This window comes from Ptychodera flava, chromosome 16 (assembly GCF_041260155.1).
Source record: "Ptychodera flava strain L36383 chromosome 16, AS_Pfla_20210202, whole genome shotgun sequence".
In the NCBI taxonomy this organism is placed as follows: domain Eukaryota; kingdom Metazoa; phylum Hemichordata; class Enteropneusta; family Ptychoderidae; genus Ptychodera; species Ptychodera flava.
This window is the reverse complement of record NC_091943.1, coordinates 39,091,781-39,102,713: the sequence shown is the minus strand read 5'-3', so window position 1 is coordinate 39,102,713 and position 10,933 is coordinate 39,091,781. Positions and strand designations below refer to the sequence as shown.

Genomic DNA, 10,933 nt, shown 5'->3' with positions numbered 1-10,933 from the left:
TTCTCATTTGAACTATGTTTATTGGATTCATGGAATTGGACCTTGACTATGTGATACAAACACTGACGGAAAGTACAAAAATAAATGACAATTATAACATATTTTATACTTGTAAAAGCTAGTGACACAACAACTAAAATGCAACGCTATTTCCAATGCAATAACGATGTATAAACATGAACGATGAAACCTTGTTTTCGAGATTCTGTAGAAGAGCAACTAACGTCAGAATTGGAGTTTTAAAAACAACGGATCATGATACTGAACACGAGTTAACTGGGAAAACTGTGTCGCATTAATTTTGAAACTGGCATTTAGACAGAGTCTTTCAAGGCTGGTCTTATCCTGATTTCTGTTTTCTTCAGGGAATATTTCATGTCCAGCCAGTCATACCACACGATGCCTCTACCCCATTCGTTGTTCTCTCCGTCTAGGTACTGTCCGTTGAGATTGGAAAGACTACAGCTGCTATACCACCATGCACCGGTGAAACTAACTGCGCAGTTGTGCTTTGCGCTGCGATCATTGTCGTTGTCTTTGGTGGTGAACTGTTTACCGTTGTCAAATTTCATGGAGTCTCCTAGCAGTCAGAAAGAAAGAATTTGTTTTCCGAGATGATATAATAAGCAATGTCACTGCAAGTCAAAGTCATGCATCGTTGTTACATGTTTCATCTCATGATTCAGAACTCTCAAACAATGTTAAAAACTGTATAAAAGTAGAATCTAATAGCGATTAAAATACTTTTACAGTGATAGGTGGTTTTGTTTTCAATGTCGACAAATTGTATTATGATATCTTTATCAAGTCGTTGCACTAAACACAGCATTTATGAAACCCGAATTGAGTCTTCCTTCCCATTTTCAATGCTACAGGGACTGATTCAAATTTTCAAGGCGTTTTGGGAAGTTTTCATAGAATGGAACTTCTACAACGTTGTTATCACTCAAAGTAATTGTGAACGCGAATTGAATAACTTTCATTGAAGTCGTAATTATGAAGGCCATTTGAGGACATACGCTATTGTCTTCAAGGTATTGGCCAACAGATAGTGAAACAGCGACAATGAGTGAAGGTCGTTGATTTTCAAGACGTATTAAACGTCCATACGAAATTTTATTTGATTGATAAAATACACATCGGAATTACTAATGTAGAAAAGATTTAAATGAAATACCTGCATTTCCACTGTAAGATCCAAGCGTTATCTCGTATCGTCTTCTTTCATTGGCTATTGTAAAGTCATCATACTGTGCAAATCTTGTTTCGTTTTCAAAGTTTTCCAAATCCACTCTGAGTTCGTATCGTCGTCCCTGATTGGTCAGACGATGAATCTTGTCATTTCCCAACCAGAACTCTCCGTTCAGATCACCGAATCCGTTCTTGTAGTCTTCCCAGCCTCTGTAGAAATCTACAGACCCGTCTTGACGTCGCTGGATGACCTTATAAGGCAAACGACTAGGTTATGTGTGAAAGTAAACATTTGAGCATGGCAAGTGTATTTTCATAAACAGTTCTTCGGATATTATGATCAGTCATAGAAGTGTGCTGATGCGAAAAGAATACAGCCATCGATGAAAACCGACATGTCTTATGAAGTGACACCAATAGACAGGCAGATAGACAGACAGACATAAAGACATACAGATGGACAAACAAAATGATAGACATAGCAACGTTAAAATAGGGAGGAAAGAAATCGATGGTTAGATTGGCTGATTGATGATTTTTGACAGCATATTTCAACCTACCGTCCATCCTGCCGAATCTGTCTCTACATCACAGTAGACTTGAAATGGTTTTCCATCGTTATCAGGATCAACTGTATACAAACCACTCGGCTGTACAACACTGCAGTCTTCAGCATACTCGTTTACCTTGCCTGCAGCAGTGTGCAAGGGAAAACAAAGTGTGATAAATATTTGAGGACAAAAACAGACAAATTCCTGACATGGGAGGACAAAACAGACAAATTCCTGATATGGCTGTGGTTTGATGAGCTTATAGCTTACAGGCAGCATGGGGAATTTCCTTTGTATGATGGCAGTAAAGTTAAGATATTTCTGAAACCTATCACCCTTTGTATACTTAAGGCAGTATGCGCCTTGAAAGTGAACGACTTAAACTTTTGCTCAAACTTTTCTTAAGTACTCTTTCCATGCACCATTCTCTTTCAAAATCAAGAATAAAAATTGGGGGTCACCGTGCAAATTTTGGTACATGAGAAACAAATGGCCGCCATCCCTGTGTTAACTTTATGGAGGAAAAGAATATTTTCGATTTTCGACACTAAGACGGTGAAAATGTTTCTTACACCAAGAAGAGCTTTAAAATCAGCCCTCACAAGTGGTAGATTAGAAAAGAATTGTAAAGTTCGAATGTCTCAACCGCCTATAACATAAGTTTTGCCTGGGGTTAAATGTATTGCATTCATCTTAAAGAATAAACTTCCCATTACCTCACCGTTAAAACGTGTGGGTTTATAGTCGCAACGATATTCCTTACCTTGGACAGTTGTTGCCAGAGTTGAGATCGGACTCACAGCATGAACATTCATTTTTTTCAACTCCTGATTTTGGCCAAGAAGTTCGACAATTACCGAACTCATTCTTTCAGTCTCTGACCTACATCTCTCATTTTCCTGCTGAAGTAACTCTTTGTTTTCTAATTCTTTGCGTGCTCCTTCTTTTGTAACATTTAATTCTGCAATAAAGATATTTGATTATTTATATGGTGCAATAGCTCTAAAACTGATCGTCTCAAGATAGAGTAACAGTTTAACGCCCTCTTGAAAGCAAATATTATTGACGATGCTTAGTTGACATGCTGCGATCGACAGAAAGTTGTCATGCGTTAAGTCATATCATAACAATTTTGTACTTTTCCTGCCCCTGAAAGAGATTTCAGATTTTAATGGAATCATACAAGAGTGTCAAAGGACTCTTACCATCCATGCAGATGTCAACTTTGCTTTGCAATTCGCTCGCCTTTGTAGCAACAACATGTAGTGTGTCACGGAGTCTCTCGGTAACCGACTTATGATGTCGTCCCTTCTTCCGACCATCATGCACCTGTTTCGTTGGGTGGTGTAGCTTTGCCGCAGAGATTTGTTGCATGAAATCAGATTTCTGAGACTCCAGAGAGTCTTCAAGCTGAAGAATCCTCTTTTTCAGACGTTCAGTTTCCGAACCAAGGTTAATTATCCACTCCCTTAGCTCGCTAATCGTTTCATCAACGAGACATATTTCAGTCATGGCGTTGCACAGGTCAGGACATTCATCGCTTTCTATCGGACTGGCTTGAGAAAACAAGTATGTGCAGCTGTCACCATGTTTAGATGTCGTTGATTGCTGTTTCCCATTGTTACAGTGCGACATTTTTGCTTGTAACTGCACTATCAGTTCACTCGCAACGTCATGCTTTGAACACAAATGTTCAAAAATCTCGCATAGTGGGCGGCATTCTTCGCCTGTAGTGTGTGGAACCAGTAAGGTGTACACGCACCTGTCCCCTTGCTTCAATGCGACATGTTGGCCTTCGAATTCTGTTGTCGACACCAGCCTTATCACTGTGAGAATCAAGCACACAGCAAAATGCTTACACCAGAAACACTGCCAGGGCCGCTTTGATGCTTGAATCTTCATTTCAAGGCTGGATAGCATACAATTTTTGAACCGCTAGGTACCAGTGACGGCAACAACAAACTTGCATGGATTCGAAGCCCTTACTAGTAGATAGAAGAATGCAGTTGTTTCCGGTGTTTCTGGAAGCAGTCTCGTGTAGGGAATATAAATGAAGTCTCCTGTGCACAATATGTAGGGTCATAAAAAGTCATAAATATACCGCTCCAAGTGTCACCATGCTAATTCGGCACAAGGCCTACAGACTAAAGATTTGTCAAAGTGCTAACAGTATGCGACTATATCCGGGCAAAGGTCAAGAACTGAAGTGGGTGTATTTACACAGCTTACAAATAAAATATAAACTTGCGGACTGGTCAGTTTCTTCAGCCTAGGGGCCGTGAATCCCTTGGGGTTCACCCTGTTTTTGACTTTGGTGATGGGGTCACCATGTTTTGAAACGCTACATGGGGGGGGGGGGGGGAGTGAGCATTTTAAAAAATTACAACAGGGCTCACACCAGCCTAGAATACACAATACAAGCCACGAATTTCATTCAGTTGCGTTTGCCATTCGGACGCGTAACTTTAATACATCAGACATATATATCAGAAATATCTGGATTTTTTTTTTCAAATTGGAAGTCTGTTTTGCAAAGCATCATACGTGTCACAAATAGCATCATTCAGTTAGTTTTTGACGAGCCCTTTGGGCGTGTAACTTTAATATATCAGAGATATCTGAATGTTTGGATATTGAAAGTCTGTTTTGCAAAGTGTACTAAACATGAAATTTTCAGTTCATATGAAAAGCATGACAATCCTGATCGTTTTATGTTTTCTCTATGAGAATTCACTATAAGAAAGCAACATGCACTAAATCACAATACATTAAAAACAGTGACATATTTTAGAAAGAGAAAAATGACAAGATATTTTCATTCTTATCGACGCAACTATTTTCCTTCCTGTCACAGGTTTTCAAATAATAGGCGTTTTTTCATTTAAGTAAAATGATAGTTAACAAAAGGACGTTTTCATCATTATTATCTGTGCTTTTATGGTTTCAACGTTAAAAGAAAAGGTCCCCTCAGACACTGCGCACATCAGATTTGACTACAACTTATAAAAATAGCTCTCTTATACTTCTCAGGAGATGTGATCGGATGGCTGGCAACAGTTAATACCCACTGAAGTTTTTGATTTACTGCTGTTCTCTCTGGGATACTAGTGATTGACATCAATTTATGTACAACAGTTCTGGACATCTGGTTATGCGTACATATAGGAAGTGTGAAATACATTCATATCAGCTTATTCAAAATGCTGCATTCAGACTTTGAAATTGAAACTTTGAAATTCAGATATTGCAACTGACATGTCAACAATGTCACCATAACATAGAATGACTGAATGTTTAAAATATAACTGAAAAGGATTATATATAATATAATATATTTATATGTATGCATGTATGTATGTATGTATGTATGTATGTATGTATGTATGTATGTATGTATGTATGTATGTATGTATGTATGTATGTAATGTATGTATGTATGTATGTATTATATTGTATTATATTGTATTATATTATATTTCATCTTTTTGTCTCACCTTTGTCACCTGTTTTCAAAAGTTGGAATGGGGAATCAGGTACATTTTTCACGTCCGTAAAAAAGTCATTAACAGCGTCCCCAGTCAAAGAAACTGACCAGTCCCTTATGAACAACGATCTTCTGTCTCTTTTTAACACCGATTCCAGCACTTTGTCATTTGACTACATCGCTTCAATCTGAACAGAACATCGTCCAAGCGATTGCATTATCAATATGTCTGTATCATAGGATATATTTAACTAGTTTGCATCTGGACGTGGTGTTGATTTATTCCTCTCATACGATTGTCACATCGAACAGTGTCGAGCAGACGAATGTGAACATGTGATCACTGGGTGCACTTTCTTACGAAAGACAGGGAGAAGAGACATTTGTTAGTGGATACTCACTTGTATGGGGGATTGCCAGACTTATCAAATCCATTAACGCAGTAATGCCTCAGTGACGTAATTAAATAATTTCAGTTACATGTGTGATGTGATAATCATTGTATGAGGGGTCCATGACATTACTTTTCAAGGTGGTCATATGAGAGATTGTTTGAATAGTAAGATTGGAGTAATAAAAATGAAAATGTCATAAAATTGAAAGCTTAACAGCTTGAATTTTACAAAGTGATAGAATAATGCAAAACATTGAAATACTGTTTTTATCTATCGAAACATCAAATTCACCGATTAATAAATATCACTTGAATCGGTCTCACTGCTATGAAAATATTGTTTGACGAGAGCATTAATGTTATTATGGAACGATAAAACCTACAAAATTTAAATTATTTTTAAATGTAATTTTTATAAGTTGTTTTAGTGTATGTAAACCATTCCTATTTGACCAGGTGGTCACAATAGTTTGGTAAATAAATAAATAAATAAATAATAATAATAATAATAATTATTATTATTATTATTATTATTATTATTATTATTATTATTATTATTATTATTATTATTATTATTATTACAAGTTTAGGGGCTATAAGTATTATATAGAAATCTAAAAAACAATTCATTGAAGCTGTGGGACTTCTGAAAAAAAGGTGTTGTTACTCCTGAATGGTTGCCATGGAAACATCTCACATTAAAATGAGTGTGATTTTTCTGGTGTGCTAACCAGAAAACCCCTTATTATCAATTTTTTACATCAATTAATAGTTCTTTAATAGGAATTAGGGAAAAGTAACATTTTCAATCCCAAAATAGTTACTATGGCAACTCGAAACATTAAAATAAGTCTGGCATTTGTGTTCTCTGACCCGAACTTTCCCACTAGATAATTTTCATATCAATCAAAGTTACTTTTCATGGGATATTAGAAAAACTGAAATTTTCAACACCTAAAATGGTTACCATGGAAACATGGGGCAGTGAAATCGATATCATATTTGGTCTTTTCGACCCAAAATACCCTTATGGTGAAATTTTCACGGAAATTGAACCTATTATTATTCGTGTTATTATTTCTATATAATACTTTCTATATAATACTTTATTAATTATTAATTATTGTACTTGGGCCTCAGCCCAAGTACATTTGTTTTCATTCCGTGGGAAAAAACTCTGTAAGGTATAACCATTCCTGGCTGAGACCAGGGAGGGCAAAATGTCTTGGCTTCATCTTTCTTGGCATAATAAATGGCGTAATGATGTTAACTGAATGGAAGTGCTGCTCTCAGCCAGTCTTGAATAAGTGAGATGTGAATATTAATGCTTCTCTATCTGAGTTTTTGCCACAAAATCTTCTGAATATAATCAAAATGTGCATCGAAATGCAACAATTAATGCACCCTCCGTTTCCTAGGCGATGGCACGACCCTTGCTACACCCACTGGACGAGCCAAAGTGGGAGGGGTAATTTCAGTTTGGTCGAACAAGAGAGCTCGAGACCAGAATTTAACATTTAAACTTGAAACATGTTTAATCGCTGACAAGATGTGGACTAGTGTTAATCGAAGTAAAATTGTGAAAAGGAAAGGTTTTATATCCCGGACACAATGAAAAACATTACGACTGGAAACTGTACCCCCAGTTGAGAATAGTAATGCCCACAGCGATGGAGAACACTTATCCTTGAGCTGAGAAAACCAGACCATCATTTCGAAATAGAGCTGCAGATTCGAGAAGCTCGTTCAAAATAGCTAGGTACACCCCATAAAGGGGTGGTTTCGAGTTTTGAGGGCAAATTTCGCCTCCTTCATATAGAAATCGTACGTTTGTTTTTCCAGGAGAACACACCATTTGACACAAAATTTGCATGTAAAGGGGTCGCCAGTAAGCACGTGGTCAAATCTGGCATAAGAAACAATATGAAATGTTGGGTAAAGCCAGTCCAAAATAAACTGATTTGAACTTTTGTGTTTTGTAATTTATACCACTGCAGTAACATTACCTTTTTTTGACAGATCATCACACAATGTAATACGTTTTGAAACTGAAAACTCCGACGTATTCTGTGTCTCCTTTGCTAAAAAATACGGTATGCCGATTACCATGTAAGGAGATGATGACGTCAAGACAGATTTGTAGTGTGTTTGGTCCTGGATGGTGCACGAAGTTTTGTCAAGGTAGCTTGTGTATTTATTTCCTAAATGGGAGAGATTAGAGTCGATCTAAACGAAGGTCGAAGAATGTTATGATCCTCTAAGCGAGCTGAACTCTAACGCGAATGGTTGGATAATTTGGAGGATGTCTAGAATGATCTCGTCTCATTAAGATTATTTGGCGGTCAGAATTGAATTTCAACTGCGTCACAAGTTTGCGAAATGAGTATTCCGTCGAACGGTCAACGAACGATATTTTAGAAATCTGGAGACATGGCACATCGCATTTTTATTTTAATATTTTATATTTTACAAAAGATGTAAGAAGCAATGATTTTGTCGAAAATTCTGAAAAAAATATAGGAAGATTTGATCGCGAACACATTTTCACTTGGGTCAACTAGCTCTGCGTACGATGCTGTGTGTTCCGCTACAGCTAATCGCCCCGCTCACCACAGCCCTGCAAAGACCCGTACGCGTACGTAGGGTCGGTGACTTCAAATCCATTTTGGGACTTGACGTAAAAAGCCAAATTACTGCCGAAATTCAGCGTTCTTGGGCCCAAGTCGTATCCCAGCCTACCTCAGCTACTCGATCGCTTCCAAAAATGACAGTCTTTTATTCACTTCTCGTAAATAACCGTCGATGTCGGCAACTCTCTCGCTAGCCCTGCGTACGATGCTGTGTGTTAGCTGTAGCACATAGCATCGTACGCAGGGCTAGGGGTCAACATGGGTTCGCAGCCATGTTGCCTCAAAACTTATTTCTGTCTGCACTCAAAACTCAAAAATATCGGACATGAACCTGAAAGATCGATGCAATTTTGTCAAACTTCGGCGAAATTTCAGCATATAGACAAAATTTCATCTAGGTAAGGTAAATTTACTGAAATTTGATCGACAAATAATCCTGAGCTTGAACGTGACAGCTCGCTTTCTCCGGGAAGTCAAGCATCCAGCTGCTCATACACAGTTGCCCATATGGCCAGGTTTATGAGATTGTTTTCAAGCGACGGCGGCAGACCGTACGGGGCTCTGGATATGAACCTACCGCCGGTGTAGCTGTAATAACTGTTTCGTTGTTTTTAGTGCCCACGGACGAAGTCCTGGGGGAGTTATAGGTTTGGTCATGTCAGTCCGTCCGTCCGTCCGTTCACGCAGATATCTCAGACATGCCCTGGTCAATTTCTTTCAAACTTTGCACAAGAATAGTAACCAACCCCATACAGGTGCACGTCGATTTGTTTTACAATGCGATCGAATTTGGCCGTGTTAGAGGACTTTTTAGTTTACACCTCCATAGACTCCCATGTATAAGGCAGTTCTCCATAGACTTTCATGTATAAGGCCAAGAAAAATAAAAATTTAGTTTCTCATCGTATTCATATTGCCTAAAGGATGCAGTGACACAGTTTTTTGTCCCCACGGATAAAGTCCAGGGGGCTTATAGATTGGGTCATATCCGTCCGTGAGTCCATCAGTGAGTCCATCGGTTCACGCAGATATCTCAGACATTTTGACAAAATATCATGTGACCTTGGTGACCTTTGACCTCAAATATACATTATTGTCCATAACTCAGTAACCACAAGTGCTAAACCTTTCATATTTGGTATGATGGGACACCTTATGACGCCATATATTGTACCTCATTAATTATGCGCATATCTAATTTTGAGCGAGCCAATAGAGCTAGAGGTCTGATTTTTGGTATATAGGGATAAGTTAACAATACAATTTGTTTGACAAAACGTCACGTGACCTCAATGACCTTTGACCTCAAATATACATATTTGTCCACAACTCAGTAACCACAAGTGCTACATCCTTCATATTTGGTATGATAAGACACCTAACGACACCACATATTGTACCTTATTAATTATGCGCATATCTAATTTTGAGCGAGCCAATAGAGCTAGAGGTCTGATTTTTGGTATATAGGAATAACTTGGCAATACAATTATTTTGACAAAATGTCATGTGACCTCAATGACCTTTGACCTCAAATATATATATATTTGTCCACAACTCAGTAACCACAAGTGCTACACCCTTCATATTTGGTATGATGGGACACCTTATGAAACCACATATTGTACCTCATTAATTATTCGCATATCTAATTCTGAGCAAGCCAATAGAGCTAGATGTCCGATTTTTGGTATATAGGGATAACTATAGGGTAGAAATCTAAATATGCCCATCTAAATATTAGACATCTACCATCGAGAACAGAAGAAATTTGCTGTAATTTGAATATTTCAGGAGTTTAAGCAATTTCACTATAAATAAAGAACCCCTGCCTCAAACTCCACAAAAGTTGCTAGACATATTTTGCCGTTGTCATGCGATTGCTTCGTTTAATAACCAGTTAATCAAATGCCTAATTGACAGGAGGAAATTCAAGACCATATTTGAATAGTAGTATATATTGTCCTCAAAATTACTCTATCTCGGCCCAAGTACTCATTGCCTTCAGCAATACTGCCTTGTTATTATTATTATTATAATATGAACTTTGATATTACTGAAGGTCAGGGCATTTTTGAAGGGTCCCTGTCATTTTCGAATAGTTAATGTTGCCCTGGCATATTTAAAATTACCCTGACTGACTGACTAACAGACTGACTGAATGATTGAATGACATTTTAAATCGATTAATCGTAAAGCCTCACTTTGGGCGAGGCAAAGTAACAAATTGACCGAGGTTAGTATAGTCTAGTATTTAAGTGACAATAATCATCCAGACAAGTTCAGATATTTTCATGAAAATTGAAATTGAAAATCCTCGGGGCCTCTGAAGTAATATCTGGATATTCCTAATGTGAAGAAGTGATTGCATTTTGGTGTATTGTCATGGATTTTTTGTTCACATTGTAGCATTGCCGACGCTCTTACTGCAAAATCATCATTTAGATGTAAGCCACATATCGACAATCTTGCAAACTGCGGGAAGTGTACGCAGCTGCTTCCGCTCACTGGCTGCTGATCCACATTTCCTCTTCATTGAAATTTAAGGTTCCATATGACAACAACGTTAACGTTATAGGAAATTGAACATTATGAGCAACATAGCCCTACAATAGGTTAGACCCGGAATTGAAATGGATCACGGTACAAACAAAAATATGTGCACCAAGGCGCACAGAAATAT

The 10,933-nt window shown here is 37.7% G+C and overlaps 1 protein-coding gene across 1 annotated transcript; it reads right to left on the bottom strand.

Moving 5' to 3' along the window:
* On the bottom strand, nt 1–3,923 carry LOC139114806 (angiopoietin-related protein 7-like). The gene is made up of 5 exons (XM_070676739.1): nt 2,948–3,923; nt 2,506–2,703; nt 1,752–1,882; nt 1,178–1,442; nt 1–580 (listed from the first exon to the last, which is right to left on the bottom strand). Exons 1-5 carry the CDS (start codon nt 3,660–3,662, stop codon nt 315–317), a joined length of 1,575 nt encoding a protein of 524 aa, XP_070532840.1. The 5' UTR covers nt 3,663–3,923; the 3' UTR covers nt 1–314.
* Nucleotides 3,924–10,933: the final 7,010 nt, after the last annotated feature.